At 43.6% G+C, this 26,302-nt stretch overlaps 1 protein-coding gene across 4 annotated transcripts; it reads left to right on the top strand.

Annotated features, from left to right (window-relative positions):
• Positions 1-246: 246 nt before the first annotated feature.
• On the top strand, positions 247-25,372 carry LOC148868770 (tropinone reductase homolog At5g06060-like). Of its 4 annotated transcripts, none has more exons than XM_088970332.1 (7): positions 247-727; positions 9,166-9,494; positions 9,833-9,947; positions 10,137-10,344; positions 24,014-24,230; positions 24,341-24,447; positions 24,988-25,372. In XM_088970332.1, the coding sequence occupies exons 2-7, from the start codon at positions 9,452-9,454 to the stop codon at positions 25,171-25,173; spliced, it is 876 nt and encodes a 291-aa protein (XP_088826458.1). In that variant the 5' UTR covers positions 247-727; positions 9,166-9,451; the 3' UTR covers positions 25,174-25,372. The 4 variants fall into 4 exon arrangements, with proteins under 4 accessions (XP_088826458.1, XP_088826459.1, XP_088826457.1 ...); XM_088970334.1 differs by having other exon boundaries at positions 462-727; positions 24,997-25,372; XM_088970333.1 differs by lacking the exon at positions 9,166-9,494 and having other exon boundaries at positions 359-727.
• Positions 25,373-26,302: the final 930 nt, after the last annotated feature.

Raw genomic sequence — 26,302 nt, forward strand, 5'->3', positions numbered from 1 at the left:
ATTGACAATAAAAAGAATAGTCCCAAATTCTAGATTCTTCTAAACCATCACCAACTTTTTTAAATAGAAGAGGCTATGATTTTGGTTGATAAAGAGAATTAGATGACATTCAAATGGCATTTTTTTATTTTTCAAATATTACTTAATGACTGATTAACAGACTAGTTAACAATAAGTATTGGATTGTCACGTTTTGAAACTTCTACATTGTTATGAAAGTTCAGAAATCAAATTGTCACTCTAACCAAAATATAGGGTACTGATTGGGAATTTTCACCTAATTGTGGATACTTGCTTGCGAGACTTAATGAAACTTGATTCTTAATTGAGTATATACCCGTTTACAAAAGTTCTAACCAGATTGAACTCTTAGGATAGAGAAATCTTTACAAATCTTGTATAAATTCCCCTTCCTTTCCCTACCTTTTACTTCAAAACAAACATAGCCTAACTTGTTTTCTGATTTCATGGAGTGAGGGAGTGCCAAAGCCAAAGGCTGCGAAACTGGACATTCTTCTCCAGCATACCTCCACTTCGATGGAAAAGTCTTCACTGGAAATCTCCCTTTCTTTTTCATATTCTTTTTCCCCACTCCACTCACAAGCCATGCACAAACACTCTCTTCTCCCATACAATAAATCCTCTCGGCGCCTAGTTTCATCCTTGTCCCTCGCCACCGGATCCTGCAGGGCTTCTACGACGTCGCTGACGGTGGCCATGGCCAGTGGTAAGTGAATACAGATCTGCTTCTGAGCCCACACTCTTTTTTCCACCCAATTTCTACCGGATTCGTGCCGAGCTTTTTTTCTGTTGATTCTGGACTTTCTAGCAGGGACAGAAACATAGACAATGTAAAAGTAGTTAAATGAAATCGCAAATGTGTTTGTCTGTTGTGCAATGCCGGCATAAAAGTTCTCGTGGGTTTTTCATCTGATGTTCAAAACTTATTTGCTTAGTAATCTGGTAGTCTCCAAGTCTAAATGAAGTTGCTCTGTTGTGGGTCGTTTGCCCGGTTTTAGATGAGTGAAGAAAGGCGGCTATATCAAGGTTGAAACTTCAGTGTCAGTTGTTCCGTCAATGGCTTCCTTCTTTTGAGTGTTTCTGACGTGATAGAGTGCTCGAAAGCAAGCATTCTAGAAAAGATGAAGATAAAATGGTTTTCCTTTTTCCCCCTTTTCGTTGGTTCTCTAAGCTCAGTTTGGAAGGAGTATAAATACAAATATGTAGAGTGCAAAGCTTTATACTTTGTATTATTTTATATCCCAAGGAAACTCAGGAACTGCTAAATTCATATTGACTCGTGATGCTCTGTTCTGTATTTTTTGTCATAACTGCTTATTCTATCTTATCCCTAATCGTTTGTAATTCTGTGTGCTTAGACACTTTTCTTTTCATTTTTAACACAAGGAATATGAACATTACCCAGTGTTGGTTCTGGTTATCTGTGGTCTTGGATGGGATGGACTGGGTACAAGTTTACTTCAATAAAGTACGAAGTGGATGCTCTCAAACTCAAACGTGCCTTCTCACATTTCCTGCGCAAGATTTCCTATCGTACGTAGCAATGGCCCCTTATTGCTTGTCATTGTGTTTTGGAAATATCTGAGCTGAAACCCTTGAAGTCCTTCAAGATCAATACCCCCCTCCCCCCCCCAAAAAAAAAGGTCTCCTTTTCCCAATTGCAACATCTACGTCCAGCTTTTCCATCAAATGTGTGTGTGCATTCTGTTCCTTCCATAATCTCCCATGCAAAGAGAGGAGTAGCAAGGCCTGGCAAGTCTCTTGGAATGACCAATTTATGGTTGAAAGGTCCAAAAAAATGAACCTAAATCTTATTCCAGAAGTAGAAGATCAAGATTGTAATCAGTTGTTGAAAGGAGGGACAGATTCTTACTAATCTGCCGCCGCCACTCTCTTAATATTTATAGGTTATGTTTAGTATATAATGGAAATGACACATCTGCCCTTGGTACTTATATAATAAATAAAGTAAATAAAAACTGAATTAACAAACTGACTCAAACTGACACTACTATAATTGAAACAAATAACTACACTGCTGTCCTACGAACACAGTGGGGCCCACTGTAGTGGGGCCCACATTGAAGGGATAGGAAATCCATCACATGGACGTCCAAAATTGTAGAATAAAGGGGGCGAATTTCAAAAATTTTTCTTTCCCTTCAACTGGGAATCGAATTCCCTATTTAGAAAATCATATTTTCAAAGATCATTCTTGAACCATAAACAGAACCAGATCTGAACCAAAAAGAGGAGAGAGAGATAATACCTGATACAGAGAAACAATATCTCTCAATGGAGGTGTTCACGCCCAAGGTTGGGCTTAAGGCCCATTTAGGGTTATGTATTCATTAAGCCTTTCAAACTACTGCCCAGTTGGGCTTCATTGTATGGCGTGGGACCCAAACATTGATCTACACATCAGCCACATAGGTTCAGCCCAGCCTTCGTTACAAGGGCCTGGCTGAATACACTGTTATGGACAGTGCACCCCCTGAAACCCATCAGATGGGCTCTATGGGCCCAACACTTACTCTAAGTGGTCCCTGGGCCAAGCCACCTTGTAACACCCAGGGACTGTGGGCAGATGCAAGATTAGCCCATCAGGTATTATCCTCAATGGCCTTACACTTAACCTCTCAGCCCATAATGATTATACACTGCCCGACAAGAGAGGACCTCTCCCTCGGCTGCAAGGAACAGTGTTGCACTCTCTCAAGTATGGATCCCGGGAATTAAAACCTTTTGCAAATCATTTCGAAACCATAATTTATATACTTTTATATCTCATATAAAATATATTTTGCAAAAACAAATTTCAACGATTGAAATTGGTTGTCGGCAGTTTTGGTTTCCATTAGTGAGAGTGCATCCCCGATCATTACCTTTGTCCGACAAAGGGGTTGATCCTGTCACTATGATCACCCACTCAGATGAATTCTCAGACTGTCCCAACATACCCAGGTTTTGACCCCCGCTAAGGATCTCACTGATTGGTACATCAAAGATAGTCCAATCCGACACCTAGTGCAGTATCATAATCGAGTCTAGGGGTTGGGTGCAATACTGGAAATCTGGTTCAGTTCAAAGATTCAATTAATCCCACACTGTGCATGCCTAGGGTCTCACCTTGGTAGCTGAGACAAGCCACCCCAACCGACTTGGTGGCACCACAGTGTCAGCCTTGTTAGGATAGGTCTCCCCAGACCGACCCACTGGCTGTGAACATTCTAAATTAACACGAATCTCATTAAGTGTCCAGTTTAAGGGTATTACACAGAAACATACCAAGGGAACATGAATCAAATATGCACTTTTATTCATTTATAATAAACTCATAAAGTACATCATTTTGATTGAAGCTAAGGGCATACAAAACTGTCTAACACACATCAGTGTTCTCTACACCCCCCCTCAAGTTGGGAGTAGATATCTATCATGCCCAACTTGGATAGGTCCGTCTCTAACTTCTTCCTTGGTACCGCCTTGGTGAGGATATCCGCGAGCTGCATATTAGATGTGATGTACGAAAGACACATTTCTTGTGATGTGACCCTTTCTCGCACAAAATGTCGATCAACTTCGATATGTTTAGTTCTGTCATGTTGAACTGGGTTGTGGGCTATATTAATAGCTGCCTGATTATTACAGTACAACATTAAGGGTTTTTCATAGTCAATACCCAAGTCTTCAAGTAGTGACCTCAGCCATAAGATTTCAGCCACTCCATTAGCCATTGACCTGTATTCCGCTTCAGCACTGGAGCGGGAAACAACACTCTGCTTCTTACTCCTCTAAGAGACAAGGTTACCTCCCACCAGGGCACATATCCAGAGGTAGACCTCCTGTCATCAACACTTCCAGCCCAATCGGCATCTGTATAGACTTCCACCCTCATGTGATTATTGTTCTTGAGCAATATACCTCTACCTGGGCATCTCTTCAAGTATGCTAATATTCTCTCTGCCGCAAGAAGATGATAAGTTTTAGGGGAGTGCATGTACTGGCTAACATCACTAACTGCATAGCTGATATCTGGTCGAGTGAGGCAGAGATATAGAAGCTTTCCAACCAACAGTTGGAACATAATTTTGTCTTCAAGAGGCTCCCCACCCTCTGCACTAATCTTGTGATTTTGTTCAATGGGTGCATCGGCCGGCTTAACACCCAACTTTCCAGTTTCCGCCAACAGATCTAGAACATATTTTCTCTGAGAGATAAAATCCCCTGCTTGGATTTAGCAACCTCAATACCCAAAAAGTACCGTAGTGCACCAAGATTTTTCACCTCAAACTCTTGATTAAGGAGCTGTTTGAGGGACTCAATCTCATGACTGTCATTTCCTGTCACCACAATATCATCAACATATACTGCTAGTAGTGTCAGAGAGGACTCCACCCTCTTGATGAATAGTGTATGATCTGACTGGGCCTGTACATAACCAAACCTTCCAAGGGCTAATCTGAACCTATCAAACCAGTCTCTAGGTGACTGCTTCAAACCATACAATGCCTTGTTCAGTTGGCAAACCTTCTTACCGGTCTCTGTATCATAGAATCCAGGAGGCAACTGCATGTAAACCTCTTCTTGTAAGTCTCCATTCAGAAAGGCATTTTTAACATCCATCTGAAACAGGGGCCAAGAATAATTTGCTGCAAGGGATAACAAAACTCGAATGGTGGTCATCTTGGCTACTGGGGCAAAGGTCTCCAAGTAGTCTATACCATAAGTCTGAGTGAACCCCTTTGCAACTAGCCGGGCTTTGTACCTTTCAATAGAGCCATCAGCATTATGCTTCACAGTGAACACCCATCTGCATCCCGCCGGTTTCTTTCCTTTTGGTGGGTCAACCAGTGCCCAAGTATTATTCTTCAACAGGGCATCCATTTCGACTTGCATTGCATCTTTCCATTCTGGAATTGATAAGGCTTCTTGCACTGTTCTTGGAATAGGGACATCTGCAATGGAAGTGAGATAGGACCGGTAAGATGGTGATAGACGGTCATAGGATAAGAACTGTGAGATGCTGTGAGCTGTAGAAGTGGTGCAATGTTGTTTCCCTTTGCAAATGGCAATAGGGAGATCAAGGTCATCCACAGGAGGGGAAGTGGCAACAGTGAGAGATATCTCAGTAGGCTCTGGATCTGGAGGCGTAGAAGGAACTGGAGCTGGCCGGGACTGCCGAAGACTAGGATCAACCTGCCTGTATCGCCTGTGATAGACTCTCAACTCCGGCTCCCTCTGACCACCCTCACCACTACAACCTTCATTACCTAGTGGAATAGGTAAAGGAACAGCCCCACTTCTACCAGCCCCACTTCCACTCAAAACAGCCCCACTCTCACTGCTCCCCCCCTAAGGAGAAACCCTAGGATAATAGGGTGTCTCCTCAAAGAAGGTGACATCCATGGAGAAACCGTTTCCCTGAAACCGGATCATAGCGGCAATAACCCTCGTCTGGGCATAACCAGGGAAAATGCATTTGGAGGCCTTTGGTTCAAACTTGGAATGATGGGGCCCGAGAAGCTGAACGAAACAGGTACAATCAAAGGTTTTAAGGGGAACAATGAACAACTCCTCGTCTGGGTATAGAAGGGAAAAGGAGGTTTTCATATCAAGGACCCGGGAAGGAACTCGATTAATGAGATAAACTATCGTGAGGATAGCATCACCCCAGAAGCAAATATGTACATTGGAGGTAAACATAATACTTCTAGCCACCTCCAAGATATGCCTATTCTTCCTTTCGGCAACGCCGTTCTGCTGTGGTGTATAAGGGCAAGTGCTCTAGTGAATAACTCCATGGCTAAGAAGGTAGGAGGTCAATGGCTGAGCAAAGTATTCCTTTGCATTATCAGATCTAAGGACTTTGATTTTGGTCCCAAACTGAGTGAGAACCATTTGATGGAAGTTTTGGGTCAAAGCAGGAACCTCATCCCGAGAACGTATAAGATAGACCCAAGAAAACCGGGTATGGTCATCAACAAACAGTAGAAAATATCTGTACCCACCCATAGAAGAGATATAATATGGCCCCCAAACATCAGTATGCACAATATCAAAAGAGGAATTACTCATTTTATTACTTAAAGAATAAGAGGTTCTACAATGTTTGGCAAACTCACAACTCTCACACCTCAACTTTGATAACTCAACAGACTCAAATAAAATAGGAAGCAGACTCTTCAAAGACTTAAAAGACAAATGACCTAATCGGTTATGTCAAAGCATAACCGAACTCATAGACTGGGAAACAAAAGACTTCTTATCCACTGATTCCTCCCGACGAGAACTCTCTCCAAGCAGATAGATCCCGTTCGTCTCACGGCCAGTCCCAATCACCTTCATCGTCTCCAAATCCTGAAAAACACATCGGTCAGGGAAAAAGGTTACTGAACAGTTCATGTGTTTGGTAATACTACTAACTGAAAGCAGGTTAGTATCAAGCTTAGGAACATACAAGACAGAGGATAAAGATATAGTATCCGATAGCTTGATGTCCTCCTTGCCCGAAATGGGAACAAGAGAGCCATCAACAATGGATACTCTATCTCGGCCAGAGGACAAGTGGTAAGAAGTGAACAAAGATGGCAAGCTAGTCATATGGTCAGATGCACCTGAATCTATTACCCAGCAGTGATTAGTATTACCTGGAGCTGAAGCATGGTAAGTTGAGGCTCGAGTACCTGAATGTGCAAATGCAGTTGTGGCAGGAGCTGATGGTGACTGAGATGGCTGAGCTGAACTCCCAACTTCCTTTTCCAACTATATGAGGGCAGCCCGAACGGCAGCTAAAGTCTCTAGGGATGTGCCTGATGAGGATGTTGAATCAGTGTTCACTGCCATATGAGCATTACCCTTATTATTTCTTAGTTTTGCTGGGACCAAGTGAGGATGTAGCTTCTAACAAGTATCTTTTGTGTGCTTGGGTTTCTTGCAATGTTCACATACCAGATCCCTTTTATCTTCCTTCTTCCGGTGCCTTTCTGAGTCACCCCTTGGCCTGGGTTTAATAGCTGTCAAGGCTGGGAAAGAGGGCTGAAGCTGCATCATGACTTTCCTCCTGGTCTCTTCACTATGCACCAGGGAGTATGCTTGAGAGAGGGTCACACTATCTCTTGTCAATATCTGTTGTCGCACAATGTCATATTCTGAATTCAAACCAGCCAGAAACTCAAACACCCTATTCGTCTCGACTTGCTTTCTGTGCATCTTTGGGACTCTCCCACTCAAGGGTCTCTAGATGGTCAATCTCATGCCACAAGGATTTCAAGGTAGAGAAGTAGATAGAAACAGACTTCTCTCCTTGTTTAAGGCTGTTCACCTCACACTTCAGTTCATAGGCTCTGGCAACATTAAGGGGTTGAGAATAGGTTTCTTTCACAACATCCCATATCTCTTTGGCTGTCTTTGCCCACAAATAATTTCGGCTGATATGTGGCTGCACAGAATTACACAGCCATGCCATAACCAAATAGTTCTCTTGAACCCACTTGGTGTATGTGGGGTCTTCCTTGGAAGGTCCTTTCACATCTCCCAAGAGGTAACCCAGTTTTCCCCTTCCTCCAATAGCCATCATGGCTGATTGCGCCCACTCCAAATAATTTGACCCATCAAATCTCATAGTTGTAATCTGAAACCCGGTTTCAGATACACTACCATAACTATGGTTTCCAAAACTACCTTCTCCCTGACTCTTAAACTCCATCTTTGATCAAGATTCAGTGGCTACAAACTGTTAGAGCAACTATACCAGAAAACAGAGTCAAACAAGCAGGTCTGAAATCTGATCCGAAACCAATACAAATCTGATATGATCTGATCCGATCTGAAACCAACCCAAATCTGATATGAAATTAATCGCCTATCACAGTATATGCAAGAAATCAACTCAAATCTGATCTGAAATCAATCAGCATGCACAGTACCAGGCAACCTATCAATCTGAGATGTTATTTTCTGAAATCACTACTGTGGGGCCCACTGCTGTGAGAGTAAAGTTAGGGTTTCAACTGTATGTCTGAAGTAGGTGCTCAGCTGCACTCTCCAAGTAGTCCGCACAAGTGGGACTTGTCGTAGGGTAATATGAAACCCTAAAACTAATCACCTTTGAAGAGGGGGGTTCGACCCAACAGTCAAACCCTAGAAACAACTTAAACACAGTTCGACCCCTCTTTCTAGATAGGTCCAACCTATCTCGACTGATTGCAGTCTCTGAAACTCAGTAAAAAAAAAAACTTACTTATGTACCTCGGTTTATTGTCTTCTAGGGTTACCTGAACCCTAACCTTCGCTGCCTCTTCCTGATTACCAACTCTCTGCAAGCCGCGGCAAGTCTTCAACTGCTGCGAACCTCTCCTGGTAATCTCCAAGATTCAGCCACCGAAAAACTTCTTCAAAGCTTCCAGCCCTAGCTAGTCCTCATGTGGTCGGCTGGACTAGACACACATGAGAAGCCCTAGATAGGCTCTGATACCAATTAGAAGATCAAGACTGTAATCAGTCTTGAATCCTAATAGGTTTTAGGTTTGCAAAACAGAAGAAAAGGAGGGAGAAAGGAGAGAGAATAGAAGAGAAACAAGAAAACACAAGTTGTTGAAAGGAGGGACAAATTCTTACTGATCTTCCGCCGCCACTCTCTTAATATTTATAGGTTATGTTTAGTACATAATGGAAAGGACACATCTGCCCTTGGTACTTACATAATAAATAAAGTAAATAAAAACTGAAATAAATAACAACTGAATTGACAAACTGACTCAAACTGACACTACTATAACTGAAACAAATAACTACACTGCTGTCCTACGAACACAGTGGGGACCACTGCAGTGGGGCCCACATCAGTGTTCTCTACACCAGAGAAAGGGTAACATATTCATGAGTTACCAATTGCCCATGTAAATTACAAAGAGAATATATTCTTCTCCAAACCTCTTCTCCTTCATATAATATGTGGTCCATAAGAAAAAAGAGGCTTCGGAAGGGACATTTGCTTCCTTAATCCACTTCCATGGCAGACTGAGGAATAATTGAGTGTATCAACCTCAAAATCATTCACATGGTATTGTGGTCTGGGATTCTGTACAGCTTCACCACCTGTCAGATCATGGCATTGACTTATACTGAATACTTTGCATGCAGCCAGCTGGTGAAGAGTCACAAAAGGGATTGCTTGCCTGCGCCTATTCCAATCATCACTCCAAAAGCATATATGCCACCTGTCCTGAGGTGATTTTTAAGATATGAACTTCTTAAATTAAACCATGGTTTTCAGTGTACATTTCTACACACTCAAGTAAACCCTACAAAGCTTGTGATGGCAAGGGCCAACCCAGGGAAGAAGTTCCATGTTTGCTTCGGTGACCCTCCAGGGATTATCTCTTGCAAGTTCATAGCACCACAACTCTTCACCCTATAAGGATTTTTCATGCAAAGGACCATCAAACTCACTCTAGCAAAGACCTCTATGGGTACATTCCTGCAGCACTCTGCTATTACTTGTTACATTGTACATTTCCATTTCAACCCTAATCCAAACACAACCTCTAAGTTTCTGAATTTGTTCATTATGAAGAGATTTAACTATGTTGGGTACTCATCAAAGAATCACTCTTGGACAGGTTCTCTTAGTCAAGTTTATTGGTTATATGTGAAATGTGTATGACATTCCATTAGTAAAATTAAAAGTGATAGTCATGTTGCCAGGATTGCTTTAGTAAAAAACAAGAGCCCAAATCATTCTTCCTTTTAAGTCATGAATGTGTTGAAATTCAGTGGTTTGACCTGATTGCTGCATGATCATTTGCAGGAATAGGAGAAACAGCAAGAAAGAGCAATGCAGAGGCAGGGAGCAATAATAGAGATGCAAGATGGTCTTTAAAGGGAATGACAGCTTTGGTTACTGGAGGAACCAGAGGCATTGGGTCCACTTCTGTTTTTCTTTTGTTTTTTTAACCTGTTCCCTTTTTTCCTGCTTGTTTCAAATTTTATATGTTTGTTCTTTGACTCTTCAAAGCTCCTTTTGTTATTTCTAATGGTTTGACAATGCTTCTAAAACCTTATTCCTCAAGGGTTGGACCATACCTTTTATAAAATCTCTATTATGTGTTCAGTCATGCCATTGTGGAAGAGTTAGCTGGACTAGGGGCGATTGTACATACATGTTCTCGAAATGAAGATGAGCTCAATTGTTGCTTGGGAGATTGGATGACCAAGGGCTTCCAAGTCACCGGATCAGTCTGTGATGTATCATCCCAACTACAACGAAAGGATCTGATGGAAACTGTCTCTTCTGTTTTCAGTGGCAAGTTGAACATCCTTGTAAGTTTGCCCTTCTATTTTTCTCCTCTTTCTTCATTTATTCTGGTGTTTAAGCTTGAAAGTAAGGCATATGTTGATGTGAAGGAATAGCTTTGTAATGGAATGGAAACTCATTTTCAAACAAGTGCTTTCATGATCTTGACAGTGTAGCCGGCCAGAGATAGGTGGAAGAGGAGAGAAGAGAAGAGAAGAGAAGAGAGGAGAGAAGAGAGAAGGTTTGCAATGTAACAGTACTGATGGCGCCAGTGTTTATTTTACTATATATAGGGTGACAGAAATAACAAGGGAAAAGACCCTTGTGCCCCTGAGTACAATAACAGACATAACAGAAATAAAAAAAAAACGAAATAAAAAACACTTTAATTAGACAAACAGGCCCTAACAACTACAACTAAGTTATTTTAACATTATTCCAACACTCCCCCTCAAGTTGGAGCATAGATGTCAATCATGCCCAACTTATCACACAAATCTTTGTGCCGCACATGATGAAGACCTTTGGTGAAAATATCTGCAAGTTGCTCTTCCGAGTTGACATATGGTGTGCACACTTCTCCACTTTCAAGTTTCTCTCTGATAAAATGCTTGTCCACTTCAATGTGTTTCGTCCTATCATGCAAAACTGGATTAGCAGCAATATTGATGGCTGCTTTATTGTCACAGTAGAGTGACGTAGGATTGCTTACTACGAAACCCAGTTCACCTAACAGATTTCTTATCAACATGATTTCTGCAACCCCATGAGGCATCGCTCTATACTCTGCTTCAGCACTGGATCTAGCCACCACACTTTGTTTTTTTCTTCTCCATGTGACAATGTTTCCTCCTACAAAGGCACAATAACCACTGGTAGACTTTCGGTCATTGACTGCTCCTGCCCAATCTGCATCAGTATATACTTCCACTTTTAAGTGACTGTGTTTTTGGAACAACAAACCAGCTCCAGGAAACTTCTTGGTCATAGACAAATACAGAAGTCTCCCCACGAGTCTCTGGAACATCTTTACATCTTTCAAAAACTCTCCCTGACTGTCTCCCAGATGGTGATTAGGTTCAATAGGTGAATCAGATGGTTTTACCCCCAACTTGCCTGTGTCTTCTAGTAGATCTAGTACATACTTCCGTTGGGAAATAAATATGCCCTTGTGAGAGCAGGCAACTTCAATTCCAAGAAAGTATCGTAAGGGGCCTAGATCCTTCACCTCAAATTTAGTGGCTAAGAATTTTTTTAGTCTCTAGATTTTAGCCTCCCAATCTCCTGTGATCACTATGTCATCCACATACACAATAAGAGCTACAATTTTACCTTCACCTCTTTTTACAAACAAGGTATGATCTGATTGACATTGTTTGAATCCCATTTGTTAGACTGCTACATGGAACTTACTAAACTAAGCCCGAGGTGATTGTTTCAATCCATATAGGGGCTTTTTCAACCTGCACACCTTTTGTTCACTGCCTTTGGCACAGAACCCTAGGGGTTCGGTCATGTACACCTCCTCTTCCAAGTCACCATTCAAGAAGGCATTCTTGATGTCCAATTGGTGAAGATCCCAGTCAAGATTTGCCACCAAGGAAAGGAGAATCCGGATGGAGTTCATCTTCGCTACAGGAGCAAAAGTCTCTGCATAGTCCACTCCGTATACCTGTGTGAAGCCTCTTGCTACCAGTCTAGCCATGTACCTTTCAACAGTTCCGTCAGCTTTGTGTTTCACTGTGAACACCCACTTGCACCCCACTGGTTCCTTCCCCTTAGGAAGATCTACCAACTCCCATGTACCATTTTTGTGTAAAGCATCAATTTCTTCCTGCATTGCATCTGTCCATTCAGGTTTTGACAAAGCTTCTGCCACGGTCTTAGGGATGGGAACACTATCCACAGAGGAGAGGAATGCACGGTACGAAGGTGAAACATTCTCATAGGACACAAAGTTAGAGATAGGATGATTAGTGGTACAAGATCTAACACCCTTTTTCTTAGCAATAGGAATATTAAGATCATTGGGGACATGTGAATCAACATTTAAAGGAGCAATGGGAGCAAGTGTACGTGGCTGATGAGACGGATCTGCCTCGGGTGAATCCGATGATGTTGGTTGCATAGTGTCCGGATCCACGGCTCTTGAACTCTGCTGGCTCTTATGACGACGATGGAAAACCCGGAACGGAGGAGGATCAGGTAAAGGAGGTAGTTGAATCTGAGTCGTCGCCTGTTTCTCCTTAACCCTACTCTCCCCCTGAGGAGAAACCGAGAAGAACAGTTGACTCTCAAAGAATGAGACATCAATGGAAACATAGTACTTGCGGGCAATGGGATCATAGCAACAATACCCCTTTTGAGATGAGGGGTAACCAAGAAAAACACAAGGAATAGCCCGAGGGTCAAGTTTACCACGAGTAGGTGATAGGTTGTGGACAAAACAACGACACCCAAAAACACGCATCGGAATGGTGGACAGCGGGGCTATAGGGAACAGGAGCTGATGTGGGGCCTTGTACTCTAGTAGCCGAGAGGGCATGCGATTGATGATATATGTCGCACACAATACTGCATCCATCCAGAACTGTTTTGGCACATTCATATGAATCAGCAAGCCACGAGCAACTTCGAAAAGGTGACGATTTTTTCGTTCAGCCACACCATTTTGTTGGGGTGTCCTAGCACAAGAGCTTCGCTGAAGTGACCCACTCGAAGCAAAGAATTTCGTGAGATCACCATGGAAATATTCCTTTGCATTGTCCGACTGGAAAATATGAATTTCCGTTTGGAACTGAGTGAACACCATGCGTTGAAAATCTTTCACAATTTGTGGCACTTCATCTCGAGATCGCATAGGGTAAACCCAAGTGTATCGAGAATAATCATCAATCAAAGTAACAAAATACTTATAGCCAGCTGCAGTAGGTAGAGTAACAGGGCCCCAAACATCAGAATAAACAATATGAAATGGAAATTCAGATATTTTATTTCTTAAAGGTAAAGAACTTCTACAATGCTTACTCAACTAACAAGTTTGACACTGTAACTGACTCACTGACAAGGACTCAAACAACTTTGGGAACATAACTTTTAACGACTCGAAAGAAAGATGACCTAAACGACTATGCCATAAATAGGCCTGACTCACTCGACGAATTTGTGGACTCAGTCGCCACTAGACCAGCATTATTCTCCAACACGTAGAGACCATCCACCATGCTTCCTCTACCAATCGTCTTCCCCGAGGTCAAATCCTGAAACACACATGAAGACGAGAAAAAGGTGACTGAGCAGTTCAAAGAGTGAGTAATACTACTAATGGACAACAAATTAATAGGTAATTTCGGAACATGCAGGACATTAGGAAGAGTAAGGCCAAGTGGGAGAGATATGGTGCCTTGGCCAGCTATGGTAGAAAAAGAACCATCAGCCAGTCTTACCTTATCTCTTCCAGAGAGAAGGTTATATGTTTGGAACAAATTTGACTTACCGGTCATGTGATTTGAGGCTCCGGAGTCAATAATCCAAGGTGAATCAGTAGTATGAGATGACACATGGAAGGCTATGGCATTACCTGATATAGACACAAATGAGGTAGAAGGAGTAGGCCCAGAATCCACCTGGCGGAGAGTCCTACCATACAATTCCAAATGTTCACGGAAGGAGTTGATAATATCTTCCTTAAGGTCAGAACCGGGATGTCTCTCCTGAGTTACGGAAGGACTAGTCTTTGTCGATGCCAGATTAGCTAAGTTATACCTTCTTTGATTCTGCTGGCCTGGTTTATTGCCCTGATCCAGTGCTGACTTCTTACCCAAATCCTGTGCCCATTTAGGTTTTCCATGGAAATCCCAGCATGTATCTTTAGTGTATCGTGTCTTCTGGCAGTGAGTGCACCAAAGCTTGCTTTTATCTTCAGTTTTTTTCTGAGTGTCACCCCTTTTAAGGCCACCTCCGACATTTGTATCTGAATTTCCCCGGACCGCTAGGGCAACTGACTCCCCTTCTATACCATTCATCACACTTCTTCTGCTTTCTTCTGACTGCACCAAGGCATACACCTCCTGGACTGATGGCAAGTCTTTACTACCCAAGATTTGTACCCTGATGGATTCATATGACTGATTCAGCCCTAGGAGAAAGGCGAACACGCGTTGCTGTGATACAAGTGACTTATAGGTAATTGCATCTTCATCACACTTCCAATTCACATTCTGATAGTGATCAAGTTCTTTCCTTTTTGATGTCAAATCATAATAGTACATCGAGAGATTCCTCTCCCCCTGCTTGCAAGTAGAAGATTCAGCTTGTAGTTGATATATCTTGGCATAGTGTCTCTGTTCTGAATAAGTGGACTTCGCTTGTTCCCATATCTCACAAGCAGTTTCAGCCCACATAAAGATCTTCCTTACTTGTGGCAGCATTGAAACCAAGAGCCAAGACATCACCATATTGTTCTCTTGGTTCCACCTATCATGCTCAGCACTTCCATACTTTGGTTCCTTTACTCTCCCATTGATGTATCCTATTCGCCCCCTAGCAGTGATGTAGAGTTTTATCCCCCTAGACCACTCAAGGTAATTCAGACCATCAAAGGGAATGACAGCCATGGGAAAGCTCATATCCATTCCCCCACTCACTCCATTGTGGCTCCCTGAGATCTCTAAAGTAGCAGAATTCTCAGTCGACATGGTCAAGCAGTTACTCAGTCCTGCACACCGGACTTAGGACCCCTCCTTACTCCACAAAGCAATGCTCCACTCAGTTCACACCCACACACTCGGGTTTACCAACCAGATTGTGCACAAACAGTACCAAATTCTGGACAAAACCGAGGTAATATTCGGCAGTTTCAGACTTGTATGGTTTTATCAGTCCTCACCTACCAGAATTCCAGAATGGCTAACAACCACTAATCAGTAGGAGAGATCCTTCTTGCTTATAGTCAACTCAAACCATTGAGAAGACAGGTCAGCATTGACCTACAATTGTCTTAACACATGAACAGGATCACACGATCCAAGAAAACTAGGGTTACATAGGTTCGATAGCATTCAGCCGCCCCAGGTTCATAGGGTTTCCACTCGGCCCATGACCAAGGAGAGTGAAGAAGAGAAAAATATAGGGAGAACTGTGCCAGTCGTAGCTATTCTGTAGTCCAGAATCAGATTTCCTTTCTGCTAGTTTGTTCGATCTATTCTTTGGGTTGATCGATCTTCTCTTGACAGTAGGGTTGATTGATCTGCTCTCTTTTAATCAGCATTCCCGCTCTGATACCATTTTGACAATGTAGCCGGCCAGAGATAGGTGGAAGAGGAGAGAAGAGAAGAGAAGAGAAGAGAGGAGAGAAGAGAGAAGGTTTGCAATGTAACAGTACCGGCGGCGCCAGTGTTTATTTTACTATATATAGGGCGACAGAAATAACAAGGGAAAAGACCCTTGTGCCCCTGAGTATAATAATAGACATAACAGAAATAAAAAAAACGAAATAAAAAACACTTTAATTAGACAAACAGGCCCTAACAACTGCAACTAAGTTATTTTAACATTATTCCAACACATGAGATTCTAAAACCGAATTCAATGAGGAAAAAAATTGTTATTGGCAATTGTAGAAATTCAAAACTAAGAAAAGAATGGAGCCTTGCTGTTATCTTTGTAAGTTTCATAGTATAAATACTAAATGGAACTAATGTAATACTGTACCATGAAGGAGTAAATCACAATGAACTTCCATTGCCAGAGAGAGGGGGCTGTTGTATGAATATTTTTACTTTAGATCTTCTCCAACCAAACTGATGCTAGCAGTCTATATCCAGGTATCCAACAACTCACTTGTGCACTCATAATCATGCACTTGCCATGCACATATACGAAATGGCCAGGTCATTTTCCAAATCACAATATGAAAAACAAAATAATTTTGTAGTAAAACCAATTAAAGAACTATATGAAGAAGAAGAAGAAGAAGAACTCTCCACAGTCCACTAGACAATTTCTCATGGGATCTGATGTTGCGCGATCTCGCTGCTCCCTGCTGGAGGTGATCTGGCTTCCAGGCGGACGACGGACTAAGTTGATCTACAAGAGAAGGATCAGAGAACCCAGGGTTGCTAGCCCGGCTAGGTCGCTCCGATGCTTAAGTCAGTAAATTGGTAGCGAGCTGAAATAGCTTAAGGATGTAGGAAAGTTAGAAAGCAGAGAAATCACATGTACCTTGAACCTCTGGGAGTGGAGCCTTTATATAGTTGAGTCCTCACGGGTTTCGCAGATCAGTTTCGGGATCTTCGTCATGATAGGACCCGTTTCCGCGTTAGTTGGAAGATAATGCTGCCACCCGTTAAGGTTCATCACTTCCACCCGAATCAATCGGGGAGATAATGCTAGTTGTTACGCGGTGTGACCCTGTGAGGCCTGGGATCCGTTGGAGGGGTTTTCGGGATCACCACGTAGTCGCATGTCGGTATCCCCGAACTGATGCTCTTCAGTCCCGAATTGGGGTGAACCCCGAAGTGCCTTGGGACCGAGGTGGTCCTGATGTGACCTTGTACCAAGGTGACCTCGTCCCAAGGTGACCCATGCCGAGGTGGTTTGATTATCTGAGTTCGATCTGTTGCGGTCTTGGTATGACGGGCTGAGTTGTCATCTATTAGTCAGGTCGTGTCCACGTGTCACCCTATTATTAGGTCGGGCCAAATCGCCCTTCATCAATTGCCCCCTACTCCTCGAGCCAGGGTCCCGACCCGGTGCGGGGAGTTCATGACGAGTCCAGGTGGATTTGGCACGAGGTCTAGGCGGTCTGTCGAGCGGATTAGTTGGTCGGACCTGTTCGAACCTTCGGTTTAACCAACCGTAGCCTAGGTCGTGTTGGGTGTATGTGCGGATGTCACGCTATTTATGGACTCCGCGGACGTCAAAAACGCGCTCAACCGATTTTGTCCTCGAGCGTCGTGCAACCGGTTTTCATGAGAACCGTTGGATCAAGCAGATCTCAGTCGTTGATCGCCTCGTAGTGAACTATAAATAGGGGGCCGAGGGACCCCTCTTCTTCGCCAAAAATTCTGTGATTGAGCTCTTCCGAGGTCGCGTCGGAGTCTTTCAGCTCGCTCTTTCTTTGTATTCCTAGGTCGTTCTTCTTTTGGTGAGTTCGTTTTTTTTCTTAGTTTGTTCTCCTTTGTTATTCTTGTTTTAATCATGTCTAGTGCTAGCATAGATAGGCTCCTAGGTGATTCTAGTGAGCTCGAGGGTGCCGAGGTGCAGTCCTCGGTTCCTGCTGGCGAGGTCAGCTCCTCGCTAGGTAGCTCCCCCCTTCGCCTCTTAGAGGAAACTTCCTTACCTGAAGTTGGGCCATCTCGGCCTGAGGAACCCAAAGCTCGGGAGGAGGATAGGCTACCGTTGCCCTGATAGTTTAGTTTTTAGCGTTCCTCTAGGTCAATACCCTTGGGCTCATGATCACCATGAGTTCGTAGTTTTCAAAGAGCAGCTCGTAGCTGGGCTGCGCTTCCCGCTCCATCCCTTCATTATAGAGATAGTAAAGTTTTTTAACATCACTATCAACCAACTTCACCCGAACTCAATCCGGACTATAGTAGGTACCATCTCTTTGTTCCACGAATACAACCAACCTCTGTCTTTAGACGTCTGTAGTTCAATCTGTTCAATTAAAAAGAATTCCGCTTGTCTGTGCGGGGACGTTCGACGGAGTTACTATATCTCTCCTCGGCCCGGGTTTAAAATCCTGTTCGGTAGCCCGAACAAAGTGTCGACCTGGAAGAGAAGGTACTTTTTGTTTGGAATCCTGAGGGATGACCTTTCCCGACTCACTGGAGGGTGGCTATCAAAGATCCCGGGGTGAGCTTAGATGTGGAGACTAGGGCAGTTGTTAACTCTTGGAGGGACCTCGACTTGGAGATGAAAGATTTCTTAGCCAAGGAGAAGCTTGTGCGAGTTGGACTGAGCCCTCCTGGTAGGTCTTCACCTTGGTACTTACTTTAAGTTTTTCTTAGTTCGTGACTAACCTTTCCTTTTCCTCTTGCAGCAGGCGTGCCGGAGGTCGACGCTGAGAACCTTCTCAAGAGCTTCCATAGAGGAGGGAAGAAGAGGAAGGCTTCAAAAAAGTCTCGCCAGGAGGCTGGTCCTTCTGCCCCCGCTCCATCCGAGGTCCTTGCGCCGGAGTCGATCTCTGTAGAGCTCACGGAGGAGGAGGCCCGCCCTTGGCCTCCTGTTGTGGACCTAGACGAAGACCAGGAGGAAGGCGTTCTGCCTCATGAACCGGAGAGCACTTCGGCACCCGAGCCTTATCTCCCAAAGGACAGTATAATGACCCCTCGGCTCGGGCTGCTCAAGAGCAAGGATGTCGTTTTCCAGCTGAGGTTGCGAAGTGGTTCCTCGATCGAAGCGCCGATCTAGAGAGTTTTGGCTTGATCTTCTATTGAGACCGGGATGTGGACCGTCTCTTCCGTTGGCGTAGCTCGCTCTTCGGGATACTCCATAGGTCGCTTGAGCTCGATATCAGCCGCTAGCTTGGCTTTCCCCTTGAGAGCGGCAACATAGCACTTGCGAGACTCGAGTTGGTCACCTCGCACAACCCCTACTCCATAGTTCGTCAGGAACTTCATGGCCAAGTAGTAGGTGGATACTACTGCACGTAGGGCGTGCATAATAGGCTGACCTACAATGGCGTTGTACAGGGAGGGAGTCGCGACCACCAGGAATGTGTGCTCGAACCTTGCAATGTTGGGCCACGTGCCGACCTCTACGGGTACTTAGACTTGCCCTAGCGGTCTGACCTCTTCGCCGCTGAAGCCTACTAGGGGTGTATCTGTCGGCTTGAGATCGCTTTCTTGGAGCTGGAGCTTGTCGTAGGCGTCCTGGAACAGAATGTCGGCCGAGCTACCCGAATCCACTAGGACGCGCTTTACTTCAAAGTCATTTAGTCTCATCTTTATCACCAGGGCATCGTCATGGGGGTACTGGATCCCACGTGCATCATCTTCTGTGAAGTAAATGGGATCTTCGAGCCTGGGTCGCTTCAGTGGATTATGCTCTTCATTCTCTAGTTCGCGAACTGAAGCTTTACTCGCCGCTGAGGTGCAGCCCGCGATGATGGCCCGCTAGTAATCATGTTGATTACTCCGCGGATCAGCCTTTCTTCTGGTAGCTGCCTCTGCGGCTACTCATTCTGCCTGCTACTGGACTCGGGAGCATTTCTTCTTTGCTCTTCTTGCCGACCTGCTTGGTTTTTATTTTCTTTTTGTATGAAATTTTTTAGATATCCGCGACGGATGAGTTCTTTGATCTCGTCGCGGAGGTTTCTACAGTTTTCGGTACTATGACCATGATCTTTGTGAAAGTGACAATACACGTTCCTGTTTCTGGTGGCGGGGTCCCCCCTCAACCGAGGTGGCCACTTGACGTAGGAGGAGTCCTTGATTGCCATAAGGATTTCTCCTTGCTTCGCGTTGAGAGGTGTGTAGCTTGTCCATTCAACTGGCGGAGTTCGGGAACGCCGACCTGACCTATGAGATTGTGAAGGAGATCGGCTCCCGAACTTGTTTCCTCCCCTAGTCGGGGACTTGCTCTTTCTTCGCTTGCTGCCACCATTACCTGCACTGTCACCTTCTCTTTTCCTCTTTTCTGCTGGATTCTCAGTCTTTTGGTTCATCTCTTCCTTGGTCCCGATGAACTGATCGACGAGCTTGAGGAATTCTGTGATGTCCTTCGGCTTATTGGCCATCACATGCCACTTGAATTCTCTATGTGTTATACCTTTCTTCGCCGTCGTGAGCCTCACTGCTGGATCTAGATCGGGGATTTGCAAGCAGGTGTCGTTGAAGCGTTTGATATAGCTTCTAATCAACTCCCCTTCTCTTTGAACTATGTTTAGGAGGCTTTCTTGGGACCTCAGACACTTCTTGCTGGTGATGAAGTGCGAGGTAACAATTCCACGAACTGCGCCCAACTTCTGATCGTCCCTGGCGCGAGGTTCCTATACCACGTGCAAGCTACTCCTTTAAATGTTGTGGAGAAGGCTACGCACATGCAGGACTCATCAGCCCCAGCTAGGTGCATCTGGGACTGGAAGGAGTCTACATGATCATTCGGATCAAAGGATCCGTCGTACTTGTCCAGAGGAGGCATTTTGAAATCTTTTGGCATAGAGGCCACCAGGAGCTCGGAGGATAAAGGAGACGACCCGGACAGGAGAGGAGCAGTCTTTGTGGTTGCTGAGCTCGCGTCCTCTTTCCCTTTCACTGGTTCTAGTTGGTTGGGAACGACGAGCTGTAGTTCTTTGTGCCTTGCGATGCTTTTGTTGCTTCTTCTTGACATGCTCCGCATTAGTGCTACTGACTTTCGTATGATTTGGTACCGTTCTGGCGCGAAGTGGCTCTGGGTGCTGAGCCTGGCTACCATGAATGGATGGGCCTTGTTTTGAGTCTGCGGCTAGGGGCTCAAACCGGTTGCCTGCGAGCGAGCCCTCTTGGTGAGAAGGCCGAGGTAACGTGGCCCTGGCGGGCTGAGTATCTCCCGATCTGTTCAAGTTGCCCTGAGAAGCGGGCGAGGTGACTTGCCTACCCCTCCTGCTGCGGGATGAGACCTGACTCCCAAGAGGAAGTGGGACTTGGGAGGTCTCGCCTCGACGGGGAGAGCGATTCTGTTGACGACGGCGGGGTTGATTTTGCTGTGTCGTCGGATGCCGAGGTGGAACCGGCTGCGGATTCTGCTGTAGCGGAGGGAACTGCTGTTGGTACTGTTGTTGGTAAATGTGATGGAGGACCTGTTGTTGATAGTGCTGAAACGGAGACGTTCGCTTCGTTGTTTTGTCCGGCGTTGCTAGAGGAAGTCATGGTTTTGATTCTGTTATTGATGGAGAAAGGCTTTTTGTAGCGTTTCCCACAGATGGCGCCAAATGATGTTGCGCGATCTCACTGTTCCCTGCTGGAGACGATCTGGCTTCCAGGCGGACGATGGACTAAGTTGATCTGCAAGAGAAGGATCAGAGAACCCGGGGTTGCTAGCCCGGCGAGGTCGCTCCGATGCTTAAGTCAGTAAACTGGTAGCGAGTTGAAATAGCTTAAGGATGTAGGAGAGCTAGAAAGCAGAGAAATCACGCGTACCTTGAACCTCTAGGGGTGGAGCCTTTATATAGTCGAGTCCTCGCGGGTTTCGCGGATCAGTTTCGGGATCTTCGTCAGACAGGACCCGTTTCCACGCTAGTTGGAAGATAATGCTACCACTCGATAAGGTTCATCACTTCCGCCCGAATCGGTCGGGGAGATAATGCTAGCTGTTACGTGGCGTGATCCCATGAGGCTCGGGATCCGTTGGAGGGGTTTTCGGGATTACCACGTAGTGGCATGTCGGTATCCCCGAACTGATGCTCTTCAGTCCCGAACTGGGGTGAACCCCAAAGTGCCTTGGGACCGAGGTGGTCCTGATGCGACCTTGTACCGAGGTGACCTCGTTCCGAGGTGACCCATGCCGAGGTGGTTTGATTATCCAAGTTCGATCTGTTGCGGTCTTGGTATGTCGGGCTGAGTTGTCATCTATTAGTCAGGTCATATCCACGTGTCCCCCTATTACTAGGTCGGGCCAAATTGGCCTTCATCAGGATCTATACCTGTTATAGACTTATGGAACTCTCTGGTGAGAGTTGTCCTATGGAAAAGCATGCTTCAAAAGTCCTGTTTTGTCATTCTACTCCATCATGGGCAGTATCTGTTGTTAAATCATGAGCCTTCAAATTATTTCTCATGAATTCAATCCATGTCTTTTTCGGCCTGCCCCTAGCCCTTCTGTGCATGGAAAGGAGTTGGCTTTTTTGCCTCAGACTCCTAATTCAGCAAGTGCCCCTGAATCAATTTGTCATGTGGGACTCAGTGTTTTAAAAGCGCAAGGCACAAAGCGAGGTGCACACCTTTTTAAAAAAAAAGTAAAAAACCTATTATCTAAAATTAAAATACAAAAACATAACATGTAAAGCATATTCAATGAGAATTTAAAAATAAAATCAAACATATAAAACATTTTCAAGCATGTAAAACCCACAATCTGTTTTTTTCCTCAATTACATTACTTCAAGTAGCTAATGTGATGTAAAACATATTACATTCCTAATTTTACGAGCCACCTTATGCCATGCCCCTAGAGGCAAGCCCAAACAAGTCCATGTTATGGTCTTAAATTCTTAGTTCTCACACAAAAAATAATGATTTTATAATTTTAATTGTTTTTTAAGAAGATATTTTATTAGGATGAATGAATGATCAACCTTACCAGATAGGGAGTTCAAAAAAAGCAAAAAAACGTCAAATTTTCAAAAGGCGCACACCTGGGCTGAGGCGCAAGGTGCATCAAGCGCACGCCTTGGTGCACCAGGCATGCGCCTTTTGAAAGGGCAGCACTTAGGTCCTAGGCGAGGTGCATACCCTAAAATGCGCCTCACCTATGCACCTAGGCGCACCTTTTAAATCACTGGTGGGACTCCCCCCTAAATCCTAGTTTGCCTCTTTGTGGATACTAGTTGGACAAATTTACAAATTTGCCTACCAAGTTACCCCATCCCCCATAATGACAGAAAAATGTGTATCCAACCAATGTGAGATGAAAGCTACCCATCTAAAAACTGAGTCTTTGTACATTTGTTTTTTAACAGTAGTATGTGCAGCAAAGTTACTGCTCCTTTGGTGAGAGTCCTATCTCCCCAAAAAGGAAGTTATGTGCAAGGAGATATCTGGGTGAATATTTTTGTTCTTAAACAATGAGATTTAATCTGCTTTTACTTCCAGATTTTCCACCTCAAGAGCAGCAGCTTCGTGAGGCAAAGGATCTTCCCACTCATAAATAGGATATTTTGATGACAAAGCATAAAATTGACAATAAATATGGGCTGCCCAGTGCACGAGGCTCCTGCCAATGCAGGGTCTGGGGAGGGACAGATGTATGCAGCCTTACCCTTTTTTTCTTTTTGATAAATGGATGCAGCCTTACCCTTGCACACATACAGAGAAGCAGTTTCCAAGATTTGAACCTGGCCTGTTGGGTTACCCTTTGGGCTGTGTTTGTAGGGATTGTCACTAGGGTTTGTTTGTGGCAATGATGTATTTAGTAGGACACTGTGGACTGCTTATCTGCCCACAACTTCTTATTGTAAATGACTTTTTAAATTAATGAATCTTTTCCAGGTCACCATAAAAATGACAATAAAGAATAACAACAATTAATAATATGTTCAACTCAACTAAGCCTCATCCTATCTATCCCCCCCAAAAAAAAGAAAAAGTAAGCCTTGTCCCAACTATATGGGGTATGAATTCTGCTCTGCCATTTCACTCCATTCAGTGCCATATCCATTGTTAAATTATGGGCCCTCAATCATTTCTCAATTCACATGACCAAACCATCTTAGTCTACCTTCCATCATTTTATGACCTATTGGATCTACTCCCAACAACAACAATAAAAATAATAAAAAGCATTGATAGTGGGGCTGTCATACCTTCAAATTGTTGTATTGTAAGAAATTACCAACTTAATGTAAATCTGGCCAACATTAATAATGTTTGAATAAGTTCAAACCTTTCTAAGTTTTTTATTGGTCTTCCATTACATGGTACACACTTGATTATTTTTCTTTTACACCGTGTCCTGAACCATGAGAGAATTATGATGCCTGATTTCTGGTTTTAGATAAACAATGCTGGAACAAATATAAGGAAACCAACCATAGAGTACACAGCTGAAGAATTTTCCACTATCATCACTACAAACTTTGAGTCTGCTTTTCATCTTTCCCAACTTGCATATCCTCTTTTGAAATCATCTGGAAAAGGAAGCGTCGTATTCATATCCTCTGTGGCTGGTTTGGTAGCACTTGGTATTGGGACTGCTTCTGCAGCATGCAAAGGTAATGCATTCACAAGCCCTGATCTCTTCTGTAGCAAAGTTGATATTAGAAGTTTGGATATGAATCTTGATGTTGTTTATGCAATCTGATGTATACTGTGCCATCTCCAGGAGCAATTAACCAGCTTACAAGAGACTTGGCATGTGAGTGGGCAAAGGACAATATTAGAACAAATGCTGTTGCACCTTGGTATATCAAAACCTCACTCGTGGAACATGTAAGATTATCTCACCCTACATATGTCATTTAGGTACTACAATTTTTTGGGGGTGTCAAAAGAGAATGATTCTATGTATAGGGAGCAATCTAGAAATAATTTCCATGCATGTACTCTGTTCAAAATAGGCCTGCAGTCACCATATATACCTAATGATAGAGGGATATGAAAATGATGGATTGGTTTAACCCTACGTAATCAGAACATGAAACAAAGAAATAGTACACCTTGGGTGAAATTGTAGGGAGAAGTAAATTGGAAAGCTCCCAACATTCAAAGTGTCATAGGAGCATGTGTGTATATGGGTATGTTTGCACATAGGGTGGGGAGAGAGAGAGAGAGAGAAGAGAAGTGGTTTGGCACTTACAGATAGACTGATTAATGCCTTTTGGTAAAATGTAATAATGCATTCTTTTAAATGCATATGTGAGTATATCATATAATTATATCAAGAATTAAGGCCTGCATTGAAATTGTATCATCATATTTGCTTTAAGCGTACTTGATTTCTGTAATTTCTGTTTCATCTTTTCCTTCAAGGTGCTCAAGAACAAAGAACTTTTGGAAAAAATCACCTATCGCACTCCTCTTCAGCGCCCTGGAGAGCCCAAAGAGGTCTCATCTCTAGTGGCATTCCTCTGCCTACCTGCTTCCTCTTACATTACAGGCCAGGTTATTCCTGTTGATGGTGGGTTGACAGTTAATGGTTTCTACCCAATACTTTGACTTAATTTTCCTTGTTTGATGTATAGAGCATTAAGTGTTTTCTTCTTTTTCCTGTAAATTAGTTTTGAATTGATATCTTTGAGTTACTAATGGTGATAGATTGTATACACCAGTCAAACATCTTCTATTAATATACAAGCAAGAAATTTAAGCATGGTTCCATGCATGATCCATGCTGCTAGTTGTCTGGAAAATAAAATATGCAAGTATGCAACCCTTTTCCACTTATCTAGTTATAAATAGGAGCAAAATCATTAAAAAAATAAAGAAATAAATAAAAATGGACTAATACAGGCTATCTGTGGTATTGGAAGGAATAGAATGATATGGACCTAATCTCCACCATGTTTCCACTGTGTTATTCCTAGACCCTCAGATCAAGCCTATTTAAGATTTAACTAAAGTTCAACCCGAGCTTGCCCAAGTTGCACCCCCTAACTTCAACAGAAATGACCACTTTCAGACTTGAGCCCACATTCTTACATGTCAGCCCAAGGTTTTACCACTGCACAAGCAATAGTCCCTATCACTCATCTATGCAAAGCAGGTGTTCTATACAAGTTGATTTGGAGTGGTTATGATTTTAACAGGATAATGAATTTTGATGTATGGATCACTTAGACCTGGAACAAGCCAAGGTTCTATAGCCCTTGCAGAAATGGCACATTTCAGAGTGAAAAATATTTATCCCTCAGCCTAGCCAACCAGAAATTCCGGTCACTTGGATCCACCAGGCTTCATATGCCTCAAACAAGTAGTTGGATGATCTTTAGGGAGGGGAAGTTGTTTAACTGTTTAAGGCTCGCCCTCAAGACAGTATGTATACATATTCATTGAATATTAACAGGCTCCAGTGGTGGTGCATTCAGTTCCAGGATTGGGTTGTTTATCCTAAAAAAGAATCTCATCGTGGCCAAGCCTATGAGGCATCCTTCTAACTCGCTTCCTGGAACATAGAAATGGTGTTCTACAGAAGTCCAAAAGTTAACTTTTATATGGATACACCTCCAATCAACCAATATCATAAAAGAGGTGATCAATCAGGTGGTATTCATCACAATTCACATGTCAAAGCTCTTCTGGTATCATGTCTTTCCAGTATCATAGATTTCCCTTGAGAGAAAAATAC

Source organism: Nelumbo lutea, chromosome 2 (genome assembly GCF_056320005.1).
Source record: "Nelumbo lutea isolate HS-2025 chromosome 2, American lotus-T2T, whole genome shotgun sequence".
Lineage (NCBI taxonomy): Eukaryota > Viridiplantae > Streptophyta > Magnoliopsida > Proteales > Nelumbonaceae > Nelumbo > Nelumbo lutea.

What these genes read in the sequence shown, in the direction of transcription:
- LOC148868770 (XM_088970333.1), top strand. Translation starts at nt 538, where the DNA reads ATGGAAAAGTCTTCACTGGAAATCTCCCTTTCTTTTTCATATTCTTTT. An exon ending in GACGGTGGCCATGGCCAGTG is followed by an intron (nt 728 to 9,832) that starts GTAAGTGAATAC and finishes GATCATTTGCAG; the next exon opens with GAATAGGAGAAACAGCAAGA. An exon ending in GGAGGAACCAGAGGCATTGG is followed by an intron (nt 9,948 to 10,136) that starts GTCCACTTCTGT and finishes TTATGTGTTCAG; the next exon opens with TCATGCCATTGTGGAAGAGT.